The sequence below is a fragment of the Barbatula barbatula genome (genome assembly GCF_947034865.1).
Source record: "Barbatula barbatula genome assembly, chromosome: 14".
NCBI lineage: Eukaryota > Metazoa > Chordata > Actinopteri > Cypriniformes > Nemacheilidae > Barbatula > Barbatula barbatula.
The window spans coordinates 12,084,654-12,105,875 of NC_136777.1; the positions used below are offsets into that span (position 1 = coordinate 12,084,654).

Sequence of the window (21,222 nt, forward strand, 5' to 3'; positions counted from 1 at the left end):
CAGGTAGAGAAAACGTTTATAAAACTTGTCCAACACTGACAGCTAGTGGTTGGTAAAAAATAATTTATCTGAATCCAGAACAAGATTATGGAGCTTTGCACGGGTGACAGTCAGTTCTGTCTTTTCCAGCAATCCCCAGCATAGGCCTAAACATATTAAAAAATATATAATATCGTCTCCTCTGTTTATTAGGAAACCCTTTCACGTGTAAAACATGTAATTAAAACATGACTGAACACATTTGTAGACTGGGATCTAATGTTGCAATCTTCGTTTAAGTAATTCAGGTTATGCGAATACACATCTTTTATAAAACAATGAACAAAAATACTAAAGGCTCATCTTGCACTTAGTGATGTGCCAAACCTTGCATCCAAATGCAAATTCAACAATGTTCTTTTGTTTAAATTGACCAAACTACCAGCAAAAATGTCCTTCCAACACACCCCACTCCATCTATTTCTAACAAAAAATAGGTTCAAATGAACTGCAAAAGTCATGCATAATTAACTCCATGTTAACTCCATTTGCCTTTTTACATATTAAATGTGCCTCGTTCAATTATTGCATATCCAGCAGGTGGCACTGTTCTTCTGAAACAACCCCATGACACCTGTATCATTAATTATATGTTTCTCATTCATAAAACAGTAGCTTGTCCAATGTTGAACAGGTCTGAATTCATTAAAGGTTAACAAGTATTCAAATATCAGCCACAAAATCTGAAAATAGAATGGAGATATGTTATAAGCCTAGTGCAACTTGGTAAAACATCTGTACAATTGGTCACCCCTCACCTTGCCAGCTGTCATTGCAGACACAGAGTTTCTCTCCGGTGAGGTCACAGTACCCGCGGTCAGGACTCCCACAATCATCTGAGCAGTAGGGAATATCACAGGCCTCACCTTTCCAGTATCGCTCACACTCACAGTACACACTGCTAGAGATAGAGTTGCTTGTAGTACACCTCCCGTGACCCGAACAGTTATTAGGACAGGAGTTTATCCTAAATAGAAAATTGAAGAGAGAGATCGCTCACGATACCAAAATGTATTAAAAATGATCTAACAAACTCTAACAATGCACAAGAAACATGTCGCTGTAATATGAGCGAATAGTTTACACATTGTGTCTTTTACAACAATACTCACGAATAAAAGATGTTGAATCCTGTAAGGTTGTAGGCGGCGTCACTAAAAAAGTGCAACATTGCGTATCCAGATGTGGTGGTCACCTCTGGAATCGTCTCATTTCCTTTTGCTTCTGGTACAACTAGACCACTGAAGAAACAGCAGTAAAAAGTCAAACACACACACACACTAGTACACAGGTTCCACTGACCAACAAACAAAAACCGTAATAAATGAAGAGTTTTCAAAATGAGATAACTCAATGTTTTTTTTTATGTCATCATGTTTTTGTGTTTTATTGTGTTAATAAGCTGTATGGTTTGAGTTATTATGGCTTAAATCAAAACAAACCAACTGCAGTTTGATTGATATAAATTGATTTTTGAGTTATCTCATTTTGGAAGCAAACTCTTCAAATGTATTTCAATATGCAGAAAAAGTAAGCTGACATTCATTGTTTCAACTAAAGTTGATACTCAGACACCGGAAACGCAAAGATACAAAAACGCACACACACTGAAGGTAACAGAACGATAACAGATAACAGTTAAAATAGCGAAGACAACTTAAGCAAGATAAGGACACTATAAGCATTGGCCGACAAAAACGTAATGTGCATCCAGTAATACATACTGCAAGTTCTCTGAAACCAATAAACTATAACAAATACATGAACTGGCCATAAACCAACATAAATCATTATTATTATACAGTCAGCATCCAACAAATATTGGCAATTATGTCTCCGGTGAACTTCCTCAAAGATAAAAGTCATGATGCACCAATGCTTATGTTCCCTGACCTCACGTGATTTTCTGATGAATCTAAGCTCTTCATTTGTGTCAACACTTTGTTAGGTAGTAAACATAATTAAGTTTAAACATATATAATTGTCATCAACATTCCTGCCAGGCCCGTTGATAAATAAAGACAAGTTATCAGGATCAAGCAGTGATTTCGAAATCAAACCATCAGTTTTCCCATTGGCGGATTTACGCACGAGCAACAAGCACAGGCATCATTCCATGGCTGCACACGAAAAAGTATGCGCTTGCTCTTTGGGTCAAAGAGAAGTCAAAATTGTGTTCGACTTCATTATTAGGCAACATGCGCAGGCAGGCAAGGCATATATCAGCGCAGTACCGCGAGAATGTTTCGAGAACTGCTTTTCAGCGTCGCATTCCGCTGTACTTTGATGTCAAGCAGACGATGAAGTCAAAAACACCTGTACCTTGTACCACTAAAATAGCTGTGAAAACGTTTAAATTATGTTCATCTTTCAAACTATTTTTATATAATTTAAAAGTCTTGTTTTGTATGTCTTTTCTTTTCTTTGCCTTGCTCCTCTGGATGTAATATGTATATTGTATGTCTTTTTGTTGAATGGTTCAAAGCATTATAAAAAAACCATCACGAAAACTGTACCTTGTACCTGACATGCTTTGTTTACGGTTCAGAAATTTGTGAATAGACATGTGCAGTTAACTGTGCATTCTATGCATCTAGTGTTAAACTCATAAACTGCAAAGTAAGAGGCTCTTCGGAAGTATTGTGGAGCACCCTCTGTCAGTTTTTCAAAAGCCCAGCAGAGGTCCATCATGTCAAACAATAACACCTCAGTTGTAAATAACACCTTGTGAAATTTCTGGGCAGATTTCTTATGCTGATGATGAAAGTTATGATTGCATCGCACAACAATAAAAAGACATCCAACAGTATCTACATGTTGAGAAAAAGAACTGTTGTTTATTACTGTACACATGTTGGTTGAAATGCGGAAGATTCATTTAGGCCAGAGAGCTGAGTAACAGTGCCACGTGTTCAATTTATCTATGCAAAAATGTATACCCTATTTTCATTAATTTAATGATATATTATTGAAGTATACAAATAGAGTGAGACAAGAAGAGTGAAATTAGTTTCATAATATGGAATGACACTGCAGGAAGTTGTTCACATATGAAAGAACATATTGTCATTTTGTTATTATAGTGATCTCACCTGAAAACAGCTACCAAAGTTGCATAAATGGAGTCTCCATCAAAGACATACATGTGATCCCAACTGCACTCTGTGGCAAAATGGTTGAACCTTAACCTTAGCACAGCATTTGGGCTAAAAGAAGATTTAAAATATTTAACAAACAGCAAAGATATATCCACAACAGATATTCAGAATCAGAATGAAGTATTCCAGAGAGCCTTGTAATAAATATAAAATCAATTTAACCTTTCTTTAAGATGATCTTAATTTAGAAATACTTTAGAAAAACATGCAAACAAACAGCAAGATAAATAACAGACCAATCGAATTGATACAGCAATACTTACTATCCTTCAATGAGCCAAGTACACTTCGTCTTGTACTTGTAGTTAATTGGTCCATCGGTGAGGTATCCTGATGATTCTGTTAACCTGACAAGACACATAATTGAAATGTCAAAGTGGCCTTTGAAACGGAGGCAAGAAAGAGTATGGGATTAGTGTGAAAGGGAGTGTTCAAAAATAGACCATCCATTACTCTCTGCACCCAGAAAATGATTGAAAACTGACTGGACTGCTAAATGTGATATTTCAGATATATTATTGAAGATGCAATTGAATACACATGTTACATAGTGGTGTATATGGTGGGAATAAAGTACAATTACAGGCAATGTATTCATTATTGTGTGTTCTTTGTTTTCCTATGCATTTTAATAAAAAACACGTCACCCGATACGCTGTAGTTTGCCTTTTTTGCCAAATACTGTTGTCCAGCTAATACCTAAAAGTTAAGTGTTTGTCCATGTTGTGCATATTTTGATAGTTGAACTGAACCTAAGGCAGTACTAAAAGCAATACCCTCAGGACATCAAATTTGTGTCATGATCCTGCCTCTCGAGTCTTGTCGCAGGATCATGTCAGTCCCATGTGTTTTGTGTGGAGAAAGGGCATTGTTTTGGTTTGTCACGTCATGCTCTCTCTCCGGTGTCGCATCCTTTAGCCCCGCCCCCTTGTCTCCCTGTTAGTGGCGCATTAGTGTTTAGTCTTGTCACCGTCCCTGGTCCATCTTTCCCTTAGTGTTTCATTCCCCTCACCTGCCTCTTGCAATCCTCCTGTTAGCTTTCCTTTAGTGTTTAATTCCTGTCACCCTCCTTGTGTAATAAGTCCTCTGTAGTGTTTCCCTTTATCTAGCCACAGCGTCCCTCTGTCCCTAGCCGGTTCACTGGTCCTGTTTCCAAGTTAGAGGACTATCGTTTATTTATTATTCTAGGACCTTGTTTGTTTTTTCCCCCTTGTGGGAAGTTTTCATTTACATCGTTGTCTTGTTTTTGTTTGTGTTTTCCCCATTGAGGGTTTTTGGTTTAAATAAAGTTCTCTTATTTATCTCACGTCTGCCTGCGCATTGTCATGTGACTTATGTTCATTGACTTTAAGAACAGCTGCAAAAATATGTACTCATAAACCAATTACAGTCTAACCCTGAGGAATACATTTCTTTGTGCCATTTTCACAAACCCTTCAAAAGTGTCACCCAGCCCCGTTTTCGGCACAAAATCCATGACCATGTTTGTCACAAAAATATATCAAGAGGTGAATATACTTTATACTATGCTTGTAAAGTTTGAACGTGAGGAATGAAGTATGCACAGGGCCTCCTTGGCATAAAGGTTGGCTTAATGTAATCTTGCTTATTGCATTTCTAAAGCAATATCATGTCTAACATATAATTTTAGTCGTGTATATGGTACACATACAGGTGCATCACAATTACTTAGAATATTGTGAAAAAGGTCAATATTTGTTGTCACTCATTTCAGAAAAGTAAAACCAATATATTATATAGATTAATTACACATTGAGTGAAATATTTCAAAGCTTTATTACTTGAAATTTTGATGATTATGGCTGACAGATAATGAAAATCCAGAAAATGTGAATATTACTTAAGATCAATAAAAAAATATATATTTTAAAAAGAAATCTCAGGCTTCTGAAAAGGATGTTCATTTCTATGCACTCGATACTCGGTTGGGCCTCCTTTTGCATGAATTACTGCATCATTGCGGGCGTGGCATGGAACAACAGTCTGTGGCACTGCTCAGGTGTAATGGAAGCCCAGGTTGCTTTGATAGCGGCCTTCAGGTCATCTGCATTGTTGGGTCTGGAGTCTCTCATCTTCCTCTTGACCATACCCCATAGATTCTCTGTAGGGTTCATGTGAGGCATGTTTGCTGGACAATAAAGCACAGTAACCCCATGGTCATTGAACCAGCTTATGGTACCTATGGCAGTGTGGCAGGTACAAAGTCCTGCTGGAAAATGAAATCAGCATCTCCATAAAGCTTGTCAGCAGAAGGAAGCATGAAGTGCTCTAAAATGTCCTGGACGATGGCTGCGTTCACTGTGGACTTCAGAAAACGCAGTGGACCAAAGTCCTTTTTTCAGATGAATGTAAATGTTGCATTTCATTTGGAAATCAAGGTCCCAGAGTCTGGGGGAAGAGTGGAGAGGCACAGAATCCATGTTGCTTGAAGTCTAGTGTGAAGTTTCCAGTCAGTGATGATATGGGCTGCCTCTGTGTTTTCTGAAGTCCACAGTCAAGAGTTCCTTGTCAAGAGGAAGATGAGAGACTCCAGAGCCAACAATGCAGATGACCTGAAGCCCGCAATCAAAGCAACCTGGGCTTCCATTACACCTGAGCAGTTCCATAGACTGTTCGCTCCATGCAACGCCGCAATGATGCAGTAATTCATGCAAAAGGAGGCCCAACCGAGTATCGCGTACATATAAATTTAAATACTTTTCAGAAGCCTGACATTTCTGTTTAAAATATCATTTTTTTATTGAGCTTATGTAATTTTCACATTTCTGAGACACTGAATTTAGGGTTTTCATTAACTGTAAGCCTTAATCATAAAAATTTCAAGAAATGAATGTGTAATGTGTCACGAATCAATATAATATATTGGTTTTACTTTCTGAGTGACCAAAAATATTGACCTTTTTCCCAATATTTTAATTAATTGAGATGCAACTGTATATGAAAGATTCTGCCTTGTGTTTGTGTTTTCGGCTACAGGTGTCGTAAACTAGGGAGAAGTGATGCCATCATGCCATAACATCTAAAGACTGCTTAAAACACTTTTATTTAGATATTATTTACATGTGTAACCTTGAAACATATAACATGCAGATACATTTTAAATAAACAATAACCTATTTCTTGACATGATGATTTATAGTTCACAATTGCCAAAAATGTGACAATTTAAAAACGGAAAGTGAATTCTTAAAACATATTAAAGAAACGTTTTCCAAACACAGTTATCAAATTCAAAGTGTTTGACACCATTTCTCCAGGTATTAGTAATTAATGGATTCACTGTTGTGTACAATATATGTAAATATGCTTATGGATGTAACAAAAAAGGACACGTTTTTGGGAGACGACATACCTTGGAGGATTACTGTGAATTAAAATGCACAAACCAGAAGCAATAATACCAAACAAATGAAGAAGGAATGCCTCTTCATAGAACATAAAAAATTACATAATTCATTTACGAAGGATATGTACCGTTATGGATGTGACGATCCTGAAATTGGCATTTATCTGACTGGAAATTAGAATTGCTCATTTCCTGTTTACCGAGGCATCGACGTCATTTTTGTCATTACTTTTTTGATACTGAAATGTATTTTTATCAAGTTGGTTGTGAAAACTAACATTTTTCCTGAAGCATTCCTCATTTCTCGAGCAGAAAAAATATCCTGTGGTCACATTTTAAGAGTTGTAATAGCTTTAAGAACACACAACATTCATGTCTGTATATGCCTTGAGCTATACACAAATTAACCCAGTTACCCACAAATAAATCCATGACTCAGAAGACTGTTTTATTTCCCATTCCTTCATTCTAAGTTAACCCACAAACTGTATTCCAAAATACAGTGCGCCTTAAAACAAACCACATTTAGCAAAAGTGCACAAAACCAACCAACCGCAACAGCAACAATGCACACAAGTCATCTGTGATGTGTTTGTGGTAACTCTAAAGAAACGGGTTGGTCTTAAGACACAGTGCACTTTGTACTGATCAGTAGGAAGTTGGGAACAAAGCTACTTCTTGTGCTTTATTCACAACATAACTTCACAAATGACATCTACAAATTATTCTTTTAATATGACTGCATGACTGTGACGTTAATTTACATTTTGGATCAACTTTTATTCAAAGTGACCTAAAGCACACATAATGGTGTACCAAACGCATCCTTACTCATCCCAGTTGCAAGGCCTCTATATAAATGTTTTGCTATCTTCTTTATAGACATGGCCTGCCTTCAATAAACAGCAATCCCACAATCCTATTATACACGTATTATAGGGAAACACCTAACAACAAGATAGAGACAGTTACTACAACATGCACGCATAAACTTCCATTAACAAATGTGTACCATTGGATTATTATTAAGACAAAAGGGCCAGTGAAAGTCTGTCAGCAGGGAATGACCGAATCATCAAGACAATGTTGAGTCCAAATCTGAGCTAAAAGCACTACTGTTACACTTCAACAGCACTGCCATTCTCAACAGAGATTATGTCACTCTTACAAGAGGTGACGGGACTATTCTGAGCCTTTTGTTTACTGTATGTGGAACTGGTCTGCACAGTACATTACACTTGGAAACACATTTTCATGTCTTGTGGTTATAAATGCCAGATATATCCTGTACGACATCATTCATGTTTTTATTAGAAGCAGAAAATCCTTTGAAGCATTTATGCTAAGAGAGAAATGTGGATCTGCTAAAAATCACTCGCTCTTTACTTCACAAACATTTAGTCTTCAGGGGGACTGCATTTAGTCTCATATAGAAGCCACAATTTCCTCTATGGTAGGGGTCTTCAACGTTTTTCAACGCTTAGATGAGAGATGCAGGGACCCCAATATACTAAATGTGTGAACAGAGCTATTTAAATAGAAACAACCCTTACTGTCACAGCAATATTATGTTAAGACATTACATTAGCACTGTTATGCATGCTATCGTTGCACATACATACTTTTCTGTGTATAATTTTATTGTTAATATAGATAGTTTGATTATTTTAAGGGATTTTTATCACTCCAAGCTTTTAAAGAGTCTTCAGAGTAGGACGAAAAAAAGTTGATGAGGGAGTTGTAGATATTAGAATCCTGCAGGTCAGGAAAGCTATCCGTTTCTTCATTGATCCACGTTAAAAAGCACCCGGGGGCATTATAGGGATCTGTTATGTTTAATCTACTGAGTTTTGCTATGCACAAGTCTATGTCTTTTGAATTAAAGTGCAAAGTGAACTCTGTTGCCTTGAAACTCTTGCTGGCGCCATTCATATAATTTCCGCTCCCAGATGTTCTTGCCTGCCAGCATGGTGGTGTAAACAGAAAAAGTCACGTGACTGCCGAGCTCTATAGACGAAGTGTGGAGAACTAACAATAGGACACCTCACAGAACAACAACACTGGTCATTTTTCTTAAATAACCTTGACCTACCGTACCGTCCTCCATTAAAATGAATAATCTCCCATGCTCAGAGTCAATGGGGTCTGCAGGGAAAGAGATTGATATTTGTAGGTCTCTGACATATAGTCACGGCTCATTGGTTTCCCACCATCCATTCCTTCATCTACAGGGCCAGGGATGAAAACCCCACTAGCTTTTACATTACAGCCACAATGAGGTCAGGAAAAAGTTAATAGAACTTCAAAATGGCCAACCTTTAAACGCTCCATCACCGCTTATATACAGCGCCTCAGAGCGGAACGCAAAACATCAAAGAGCATGAAGCCCTCAGGACTCACATTAAATCTAAACAAAACAAGGAAATGTCTTTCAGTTAATCTTTCAGAAACCTAGAGAAAACCGGGTTTTAACATGTAGTGTAAATCAGTTAATTCACAGCATTTGACAGTAACTTGCATGCAAAAGAAATACGTATCACAGCACAGACTGAAGAGATGTGTGATGACAGGTTTAACAATGCAAGGTTTTACATGTCACAAACTGGAATATAACTCTAGCTGACGTGCAAGTTATACCACGTCATAAATAACCAGACGTGAAACCATGAGATGTGATAAAAGGATTATTTCTGATAATCAGAATTTGAACCCTAAACCTACCCTTACAATAACACAAAAATATGAATCAACTGTTTTCAGCGTGACCAAAGAGAATGTCCAGTGGAGTCATCCCTTCTAGTCAAGACCGGTGAACAGAATAATAAATATGAACACCATTTTCTCTCTGACAGAGACTTTAGCAATGCTTTTCACGGGCGCAAACATTATGTTTAGAATGCGTGATTCTGTTAGCGGTTATCTTGATTTTGGATGGCCAAATTAATCCAGGTGCTGAACCAAAGACGTTTCAGAACCTAAGAACCCTCAAGTATATATTAAGAGCTATGAGAGCTAATTTAAAATAATGGCCATCCCTTGTCTCCCTTGTATTTGTCGCATATCAGTGAATTAATATCCGGTGCCCCGAAAATACCCTTGTGGTGAGGAAGGCGGGACGAGAGCCGTGACTCGGGGCCGGTGGCGTGAGTGATAAATTCAAGCAGCTGTGCGCGCACCGGTCCTGCATCTTATCACGGAGGAGATTGGGAGCTTAAAAGGATGTTCGGCAGAGCTGTTGACGAGAGAGGACCGGGCCCGGACATATGTTTAGTTTATGTATGTTTTATGGCCGGCAGTCTACCGTGAGGTGGCTCTCGTCCCGCCTTCCTCACCACAATCTCAATTCCCCGTTGTAGAAACTATGGCTACACGCAAATACAGAAGTTGTTATACAGCATCTGGGATGCAGCATCTGTTATTATGGATCACGATTACTCTTTGGCGAGTAAAGGACACCCAAAAAAGCGTAAACATAGTTTACTTTTTAAATGACGAATGTATGACTGTTGTAAACACGTAAACCTGTGTAGCATTACTCTACCAAATCAATTGACAAAGGCCGATATAATTTGCAGGCTAACGTTTTAACCATTTAATGCGATTATAACCATAATGGGGGGAAATTATGGGGTTTCATTATTTATAAATTAACTTGTATACTTCATGTATACAAAATGGCTTTTTATACATTAATATTAACAATGAGCTTTATTTTTAAAATTGTGTTTCAACTAGCATGTACTGGTGTTTTGCTTCGGTACAGAGAACTGTGGAAGTTTACTGTATTGCTGCCAATTACTGAAATTTAAGTACAGTGACAACACTAACTGCAATGCATTATGATCTGGGGTTATTTATGTGTTTATGAACTTCTATTGCTCCACCACAGAAAACCTCTTTAGGCAACAGTCAAAAATAAATCAAGTCCAGGAACCGTGGTGTTTTGAAACAAAGCATGCATGAGTATGAAGATGAAAGGATCACAAACACAGATCGCAAATATTACTGCTGAAATCCGTCCCATCTCTCTAATGAATGTAAGTTCCAATGTGGTTATACTGTGGTGGATCACAGCTCAGGATTAAACTCCATGAGTCTTGTGCTGGCAGGATAAGAGATTTGCTGTTGGATCAATGTGGCCATGGCACAAAACACAACATGTAGTGGACACAGTTAACAAGGCTGTCATAGCAACGTGGGAAAAGTTTGAATGTATTTCATTTCTTAAACAATGATGTTGCTTGAGATGTACAAATGTCCTTCCTACGACTGAAACCACAGAAGCAGCAAAGCATTTGTTAATGCACTAAGATTAGTCGACCTCGCAGTGTGACATGGGTAACATCTTTAAAGGAAATGCATAGGAAATGTTCATGCAATGTTTATTTTCCACAATGTTTTTGTTTGAAAGATGTTCCACGTTACATCAGCAGTATACCTCATGTACTTTGCGAGAATTCTATTTGAACATGACTAATCCTGACTCACTCAAGTCATGAAGGGATTTAGTTTCATATTTTTGTTTAGAATGACCATTGAGTAGTGCACCCTTTCTGCAGTGCCATTCAAGAGTGAAAGTGATATTGCCACATAACAGTACAGAAACTAGCTCACCACATAAACTTAAAAAGATATAAACTGTTATTATGAAAAATCATAGTCAAAACTTTCTCCATACCTTACTAGGTATAACAGTAAACTTGATTTTTACATCTAAGCTGTCGGGAATTTCATGAAAAAGGTCACTTTTTTAACATAAATTGACTTCAACCACGGACAGCAAAAAAAGATAGACAATGCGTGCCCCATTCACTTCCACTGAATGAAAAGTCACAAATTCTTGATAACTCAATAACAAATTAACAAAGTGTGTTGCCACACCTCCTTTTATAAGATCTTACAACTAACTAAAACCAAACTTGTTTGGAAAACGAACACTTGAACATAAACTGACAGAAACCATCGTCAAAAATGTATTGCAGGGAAAGTTGCAACTCAAAACTACACGATGACACGAATATGTTCAATAGTGTGTGACATCCTACAGCACCACAGCTCCCCGTTAGGTGCCTCCCATAAGTAAAGTTTATTAAGTGGTCAAAACTTCCTTCTTAATCCCAGATCGGTAAACCTGATGATTTATACATCTAAGCTGTTGTGTGAGATTTCATGGGAAACATCAGTTGACTTCTGCTCTTAAATAAGTCAAGTAACCATTTTATACTTCAAACAAAGATGCTGATATAGAGGCGAACGTAACAAATTGCAACTTTAAAGAGCAAACACCCACCTAAAGGGCTCTCGTAAATCATCTTTTTTCTTTCCCAAACAAACACACACCCATTTGTCTGGGGATTACAGTTTGCACTCTCACTCTTCTATAGTTACTGGGGAGCCACTAAACACTGGCCGCCTCCCAAACTGTAAAAACAAAGAGGACCTGCATCCCTACAGACAACATACCTAACCATTCTGCCCTGTTCATCTGGGCATGCTGTGCGAAACAGAACCTAGCTTGTGTCCGCTGGAGCTCATGTGCTCCGATGGTTCTCAGCTGTCAGCCAAGAGCAAACCCAGAGTTCAAGTCAAATAATCAAAGCACGTTGTGGTGTCTGGAGCACCACACCCTGAACCGAGTCTTCAGAGCCATGCCTTTGAGGTGATATCATAGAGCAGAGGACAATCTTACAGGGATACAGAGTGACTGACTGACATTGTGTGTGTCAGACTGCACTCATTTCCATTGTTTTGTAGGAAAGAGTGGAAAGAAGTGAACTACACGCAGATGCAGATGTAGTGCAGAACAAGAAAAGAGAGAGAGAGAAGTGTGAGAACAGACAAAACATAATATCCAAAATATGGACAGTGTCATAAGTGAGAGTGATTTTGTAGAAGTCTGCATATTTCAAACCTCAAGTTTGTACTTCGAAGTGGAGGTGTTATGTCCTCAGTTTGTTTACATCATTTCTGATTAGTTTAATATATAGTGTGATTTTAAGACATTTGCAGTTGTCTATATGCCTGCGTTCCTTCTTTCTTTTGGCAACAAGCACTGTAGATTACCAGGTATCATCTGTTAGTTCAATAATGACTTTTGATAATGTTGTGATTGGTCAATGAAGCTGTAGGAAGAATTGAGTACCACAGAGATGACGTAATTTTGTGTGCAAACCCCGGAAGCGAGTAAGCATTTTACGACTTCCGGTGCCATCGCCCCAAAGTCTATGCGTTTTAAATGGGTCTGTAGCTAACTAAACCTCTAAATATTTTCACGCTTTAAACTATGACATAATACACACCAGTTATAACCCAGTTTGTGATTTTCTAAACCTTTTTGTCTTTAAAATGGCGGGTGCTAACAAGTTGCAAATAGTTCCTTTGGAGGGGACGTTAGACGTCGTTGTGCGTTTTAGATCTCGCAACTAATGCAACATGGGCTCAAATGTCTCAAATCATTGTTGGGGATTCTGTCAAGGAGTAATTACTTGCCAGGGAACATGTTTTCAATTAAGTTTGAGGATGCTGTGGAGGATCGGTTGTAGTGACGTTGATATCGAGCAACTATAGTATAGTCTCTTTATAGCCTCATGTTAGCTTTTTACCTCGAGCGACTGTATTTAGGCTTAAAAAAAGCTAATATTGTGTTGATCTGTAAAGTTGATCTTGATAGACAAAACGTCTAAACATAATTTCTTAATGAAAAATGTTTTTTGCGGTCTTCGAAGTCTACGGAAAATATGCATAGGCTTTCAGTTGAGGGAACCAGCATAGTGATAAAACAAGCTTATGAAGTTTGCTCGGACTTTAAATTATGACAAAAATGGATAAAGATGTATACATATTCAAGTAGAATAACCAAGGGAGTTTAACTTATTATGTCTGACAAAACCTGCGTGCATAAACTGCTTTTCCACAACTTTTATCTCTTCCTCTCACTTTTATCTCTTCATCTCAAACATCATGTTTGTGTGTAGATCAAGTGTACAGTGCGTGTTTCTTTTGTGCCTAATAGCAGCATGAAGTGACACTCTGTGATGTGTGTAGTCAACCTTTCACCTGAAATCTAAGTGTATACATTTTTATGTTTCCCCTTTCTCAAGTTTCTGATGATTCCTTATATTTTTTCTTTTAAATTAGTTTGACTTACTGACTGTTCTTTGAAATGCTGACTAGGGATCTCCTCAAAACTGAACAAACCGAGTCAGGAAAAGTGCATGATCGACAAAACAGGATAAAAGAGAGTAAATGAATAAGGAATGATCATATGCCGAGTTCACATGCAGGTTTTGTGTTGAACTTCATGTGAACCATCTCTCCTTAATCTCCCTGTGGTGTGTGAGAGAGAGAGAGAGAGAGAGAGAGAGAGAGAGAACAAGGGTGGAGGGGTGAAATGGAGCAAAGGATATGCTGCAGGATAGACAAAAAAACAAAACCAGTGTGAACACTGGAAGATACACCAGCAAAGCACACAGCGCAGGTCAGAAGTCCTCAGAGGAGACCTCACTCTGAATACAGCTTACACTTAATTCCCTTTAATCCTACTTTACATTACCATTAGATATGATTTATCCATGATAATGTACTGTAATATAAATCCCTTTCTGTCAGCGGTCTAGCGTGTTATTATTATTACTGTAATGAAGCAGAAGTCTGTTAAGCTGTGCACACAAGTACACATTCTGGCAAAAACTGGAAGCCTTGGTTATCCCATGTTGTCCAGTTTAATACCTGCGCCATATACTTTCTCTTGTGCATTACTGTAAACCTGATTTTTGTTTACAAATTAATGGACAAGTAGATATTGTTGTTAGTGGCTATAGGATGCCATCAACCTGATGCAGGAACAAAAAATAAATCGAAAAAAACAACGTATAAATGAGATCGTGTATATCTCAAGCCACCTTGAAAAATAGTTATGAATACCTGTGAGACTTTATTGGATGCCATAGATGAGTTGAACCTGTTTGTATTTTTTATTCATTAGTTGTATTTAACCTTTACTGAGCCCCATTAATCACAACTATCTGTTCAATAAACTGGTGACAAAAAATCTTACAACTGGATGTAATAATTAGTTAATAATGCTTTATTGTTAGACCTGAAACAGCATAACTCAGCCATGTCATTGTGCAGCGTAACACATATAGACACATAACTAGGAATATTCTGAACACAATGACTAGCAAAATACAAATGGTAAAGTAATACCAGGAAAAATATGGTGGTACCCATGAACAAAAGTATGTTTTTACGAAACTGGAATTTCGAATCGATACCTAAAAAAATAAAATCGATATTCGATACCATTTTCGATACCACGGGAAAAATATGTCATAACAATAAGGCCCATGAACATTTATGTAATTTATTTTTTGCCGCCATCTCCTCAAATATCTTTATTTAGCACCAAACGCGCTTCATTTTAACCCTTTCTGCTCCGCGCGGACCGCTTCTCTCCCGCCAAATGCAGCAAGTACTAGTGTTTTTCCTCTGTAGTTTGCAAAGTTGCTCAAGCCACCCTTCTTTGGGATTTTAATAAGGTACCCCTCTTTCCAATCTACTGGTATTTCTTGTCTTCTTACTCCCATATCTTTTCAAATAGAGGGAACAGCATCTCCCACAGTAGTTTCTGGGGCTTTTCTGATTTCATCCCTGGTTGGTTTACTGCAGTCTATCTGTCGGTCAACATCAGCTGCCTGGATATTTGGGATGCTGGTCTGTTCAGCAGCTCTTCAAAATCTTCTGTCCACCTGTTCATTTGCTGCTCTTTCCCCATGATGGCCTGTCCCTCCTTATCCTTGACTGGTCTTTCTTGTCTACTGTATTTACCTGGTAGTTTCCTGGTAGTGTCGTATAGTTGTTTCATGTTGCCTGTTGCCTAACCTCTGCTAGGTTGTCAATAAATCTCTGTTTGTTGATCCTCGCACTTTTCTTCACCTCTTTGTGGGCTTCTTGTGTATTTAGCTTGTGCTGCTACCTTTGTTTCTCTTGTGCGGCTAATGTTGAGGGCTTCTTTCTTCTGTTTTCTCACTTTTATCAGATCACTTCCTGGCAGGTTAAGGTTAGGGCATTTTTCACTCCTTTCCACTCCTTTTTGTGGAGGTCTGTTTCCTCATCATGAAGCTCTTGCAGCACTTGGAACGTATTTGTCAACGTGTGCATGTAGTCTTTCTGGTTTCACTCTTAGGGAATGTTATAACAATATCTAGATACTGTATATCGGTTATCGACTTCCAATGTTAAAGAATCATCGGTTATCATTATCGACCAAAATGTACATATCGGTGCATCCCTTTTAGAAGTAGTATCTCTGTATTTAAGAAGAAGTGAGACAAATGTCAGAAAGAACTCAGAAAGAAAAAGACAGCGGGGAATCAACACAATGAATGACAGTGAGATACAGAGAACGATGACCGCAAGGACTAACAAACTGCAGTAACTATATTCTACTGCAATCGACCACATTCTTTTATAACTCATCAACTCAAGATGAAGATTATATGAGGTTTGTGGTTAGTGATAAAAACAGTTTTTTATTTAAATTATTCAAATAGTCCCCAAACAAACCATGTCTGTGTGTACTTGTACCCATATGGTGCAGAATTTCTCCTGTCATTTCAGTTGACAGCAGACATTCTGAAATAGTGAATGTGGAATTTTGTGAAATGTAATTTCTTCTTTACTAGGAGAACTATAATCTTTTATAAAAAGCCACAAAAACACATAAAATATATCAGTCAAACCACAGACTGCCATTGCCAATAACTTTTGTAATATATTTGTATGTATGCATGCATGGAAACTAGGGTGTGGTGGGAAACATCCTCTACAAGCTTCAATTTCAGATGGATTCATTTATCCTGTAATGGACAGATGGTAATATGAGGCAATCTCGTCACACACAAGAGATACCCACAGAGACAGACTGAACCACTCTGACCAACATCTACATCTTTATCATCTTATAAAACTGCAAGTGTCCAGCCATATTCACACTCTTGATGCATTTGAGATGACAACTCAGACCTGTAAATGACATTCATTTTATACTGAAGACTAACTAAACATCTCACCATGTACACATAAAAATCCTAAATATTACAAGATAAGGTAATAATTTAGGGTCAAACATTCTCATTCTCATTGTCATCACACATTACACAGAGTTGTTTAAAGGAAATATTTTTGTTTCATAAAACAAAGCTATTCTTATCTTTTACACACTCAAAACAAGATATAACATGATTTAAATTGGCAATTAAGTGAAAGTCCTTTTATTGAAAGTTTTTTATATCACACTATCAAAACTGCTCTACTGGCGCAGGTTGAAAAAAAGAAGCATTTTTTTACTTTCTAATTGAGCAGAATTTTAACAAAAGTTGGCGGGATCATACATCAAGTGCAAATGCTACAACAAGCTTTGAAGTAGGCAAAGATAAGGCAAAAGGCCAAGCTATGAAACATTTGGCACCCTGGAGCTTTATGTTAATCGCAGTATATTCATGGTACGAAATTACTATATTCTCAAGATTTCATTTTCATGTTGACTATTATTGTGCAAAGTAAACAGCTTTCATTAACACAATTTTACCTTCATATCAATAACTGTGAGAAGAAATGCAATCAGATCTTCTTTATGACACACCATCCTCTATGATCCTTAAAAGTTCAAGACTTTCATATTCTTTTCTTCAATCTCAGTCTTACCATTAAGACCCTGATTTTTCTCCCTCTGGCACTGACTGCCCAAAGAAAAGTCCACTGAGAATATCTTTCTAAAATATCTTTCTGAAACCATTTTTGATTCCCTCAGGACAACTAAGGCCACGTTTATACAATGAAAAATTAAAAAGTTTTCTAGCACTGTTGTAGTAAATCTACACTTTGCTGGAGAAGCGTTAACAAACTATTGCGCAGCACAAAAAAAAACCATGTAATCTGCCATTGTTGCATTTGTTTCTTCTTCGTTGTGTTTGGGTGTACATGCATGTCATTTTCTCATTCTTGCGTTCAGGGTTTACACGGAAATGAGAATGCTGTGATTTTCAAAAACTTGCACTTTGAAACCCGTTTTCAAAAGTTTGCGTTATCAGTCCCCTAAAACGCCGTTTCTGTGTAAACAGACAGCCAAATCGCATAAATTCTAATTTTAAGTTCGTATGTGATATGTCACAGACTACAAGAAGACATGCAGTTTTATATTATTTTAACAATAGGCGCCGTGCTGTGCAAATAATAAGAGTTTGTTTATTGTGTCAGTTATAAATATTTATATACACGATTTAAAACATACTTTGCCATTAATCATTTCGAATGACCCTTTCTATGAATCCTAAAACGTGATGACACACACAGATCTGATCTCATCATCAGAAAAAAACGGAGACAGCAAGTCTATAAAAACTGTGGCAACACAGAAGATATCGACGCACAGTACAATATCATGAGAAACATTTTGCATGTATGTCAGTTTATCAGTGTTCCAGCATAGCCCTGCCATTTTGAAGAAAACGAACTGAACACAGTAGTTTTGTAGGAAACTTTATGAAATAGGTTTCATTGAACCTACAGCTACACACACAGATAGATAAACCATGACGACCATGTGAAATGGGATGCATTAGCTAAGCTGGTGTAAAGCGTGCCATCAATGCACTTTGTAGAAGTGTAAATGCATGAAGTGCTTTGGTGCATTAAAGCGATATTTTAGAGGCAAAATCTAATTTCCCAAAGTTTTACTCACCCTCATGGCATCCTGACTCCATATGACTTTCTTCTTGAAGAATAATGCAGTTGGAGTTATAATACCAGGTATAATTTTACTTCCAAGCGTTAGAATGGGAGTCATTTTTTGAATTTCCAAAAAGTGTAATTTGCTGAAAACCAAGCCTCAGGTTCACGCGCAGCACAGAGATAACGGAAGCTAGACATTAACGTTAACCGCGCTCTCAATGTGGATATTTCCCTTAAACAAACGCATCAATTCACTTCAGAAGACCTTTGTTAAGACCACGGTATCGAGCTAAATGTATTATAACTCCAACTGCATTATTCTTCAAGAAGAATGGTCATATTGAGTCAGGATGCCATGAGGTTGAGTAAAACATTGGGAAATTTTCTTTAGCCTCTGAAATATCCCTTTAAGTCCATCTGCCAGGTTGATAAATGAATCTAGGTCTGGCAGATGCCTGGACCCAACCACCTGCCCAAAGGCACAGTGCAATTTTGGTGGGCCCAGTATCAGACTAAGTCCCTAGGAAGTCTAAACACCACAGTACTTAAAGACATAAAATACATTCTCTGCATTAAACTGACAGTACATTTGACCTGAAATTTGTATCAGTCACAACCTGAGAGCTCTCCCTCGATGCTGTTAACATTAATGTCTAATCTGATTTCAATGGAAGCAAATACCTGCAGAAATATAGATTTGCTGACCTCTTCACAATCACTGCATATATACAAGCAAGGATTTGTTGGTAGTAGTAAATGTAAGAAAAGACTCAGTTAAAGAAAACCTGCACTTGTAACAGGCACATCCCAACATATCTCAAGGCATTGTGCACTGCAAGCAATAGACTTGCAGAATACGTCTGAGATAAGGGTAATACAAGGCCAGATACTTCAGTTCTTTGCACCTTCCCAGAGGGCCTTTGAGTTACCCTGTCCATAATGTTCTAGTGACTATTTTTAGATACAGAGCATCAGTTTTATCACTCATTCTCTGCAGTCAAAATACTTTAATGTTTTCTTTTATACGTTTCTTCTCATAAGGCCTCTTCAAACATTCAGTTTTACTCTACCACATGATTATCCCTTACCAGAGCACAATGTATTTGACCCTCAAAGAGGAAACAATCTCTCAACTGCCAAAGTAATTACACCTTTCGATTGGACTACATAACCACAAGAGAACTTACATTCTTAGACTTTAGTGTAAATAATAAGAAATAAAGGTTTACAGGGATACATAAAACAAGGCCCTCGTTCTTACATTAAAACAAGACAAGAGTTTTGCTGCATGTTAAATAGACAAACATGTTAAAAAGTGTTCGATGCAGTTACACTAATGTTTGGGTTATGACCAGTATAAAGTGATTACATTTGGCTTTATATAAAGAATTTTCGATATCCTCATTTAGATAAATAAATCAATGTAATTTAACAAAAACCTACTGAGGTTGCTAAGTGTAAGTGTTAGGTATCTGCTCCAATAACAGGCTATTAGATAGACAGTGTTTTTTTTATTTAAACCCAAATAGGAAGAACGGATGTTGGTCAGATGGGGAAAAGCTTTTCTAATGTCCCTCTGCTAGCTAAAGCACAAACAACACCACGTGTGTGTGCAACTGACATGTAAACACGGACGGAAAAACATTACTTACTTAAATCTTCCTTGGCAATGCTGACACTGATCTCCGACCCATCCCTGGTCACAAACGCAAGTCCCGTTGATACATCGTCCAAAGATGCACTTTTGATCGCATGTTTTAGCATAAGACCCTTCGGTGCATGCTAGCAGGTAAAATGTCACACAGGTGATCAGGTACGTCCTGAGGCGTCCGGGCATTGTTCCTCTGCCGAAATCCATCAGAGGTTCATATTCTCCAAACGTACAAGTGCATGATGGTTCCAATGTAACAGCACCGCGAGATAGTCTGCTAGTCATAGTTGGAGCGTCAATGTTACATTGTGTAGTTGTCACAATGCATCAATTTATCATCCGATAAGTAACCGAACTTTCGCCCTTCTGTTGCGACTTCACGAGGTTTTACATCCACGCTTGCGCGTTCTTCCAGCAACGTGAGGTCAGAGCCTTGTCCTGTGATCTTTTTTATTCCGACAGCCCCCAAAAGCGACACTTGGGATACAGTTGCTCTATACAGATGTGCTCAGATCAAAGACCATTCTTCCCCAAACAATACGTCGGCACAGCTCGCGTGCGTTTGTTGTCGTCTTTGTGTCTCGCAGGGATGCGCACGGATGGAATGACAGCAGCACAACTCCCATCCAAAACAACGTACATTTCTCCCACTACTGCTGCTGGTCCTGCTTGCTTAGCGAGAGCAACATTACGAACCATACTATGGCAAACCATCGACTCATGAATATTAAATAGATGAATCAAAGTGCCGCGAAAACAAGTCGAGTGCCGACCGCTTTCTATGCTCTCGGGTCGCTCTCGCGGTACTCTGATGTCATTCGCCACCGCCAGTCGGTCTGCTCGGTGTCACGTGGTTTATTTGATATTAATGAGCCAATCACTTTCCGTAGTAGGATTGGAAAAACCTAGCCGTGTCAGAGCCTTATTTCGGCCAAACAAAAATGTTGTTTATTTAGTACTACAGTTCGTATCTGTTAGACTCCAAATGCGAATAGGTTAGTAAAAAAACACATTTACAGTAGAGTGAACAGTTATTCAACATGGGTTCTCATGGTACCATGCTGTACCTCTATTATCAGGTGTTGCCAATTTCTTAGGCAATATGAATATTTACATTTAGTCATTTAGCAGACTCTTTTATCCAAAGCGACTTACAGATGAGGAAACATCGGACGCAATTGTAACAACATAGGCAACAAAATACATAAGTGCATCAAAAACTAGTCCATTAAAGCCTAGCACAGTATACAAAGCTAAGAATAGTGAGGTTAGTA

The 21,222-nt window shown here is 38.0% G+C and overlaps 1 protein-coding gene across 1 annotated transcript in view; it reads right to left on the reverse strand.

Annotated features, from left to right (window-relative positions):
- The window catches only part of atrnl1a (attractin-like 1a), a 179,826-nt gene extending 159,126 nt beyond the window's left edge, over positions 1 to 20,700 (reverse strand). The window contains exons 1-5 of the mRNA XM_079472803.1: positions 19,950 to 20,700; positions 3,461 to 3,544; positions 3,132 to 3,245; positions 1,152 to 1,280; positions 798 to 1,006 (exon numbers count right to left, since the gene is read on the reverse strand). Of these exons, the coding sequence (XP_079328929.1) occupies positions 798 to 1,006; positions 1,152 to 1,280; positions 3,132 to 3,245; positions 3,461 to 3,544; positions 19,950 to 20,233 (820 nt within the window). The 5' untranslated portion in view covers positions 20,234 to 20,700. The remainder of the gene's footprint in view (positions 1 to 797; positions 1,007 to 1,151; positions 1,281 to 3,131; positions 3,246 to 3,460; positions 3,545 to 19,949) is intronic.
- Between the last annotated feature and the right edge of the window lie 522 nt (positions 20,701 to 21,222).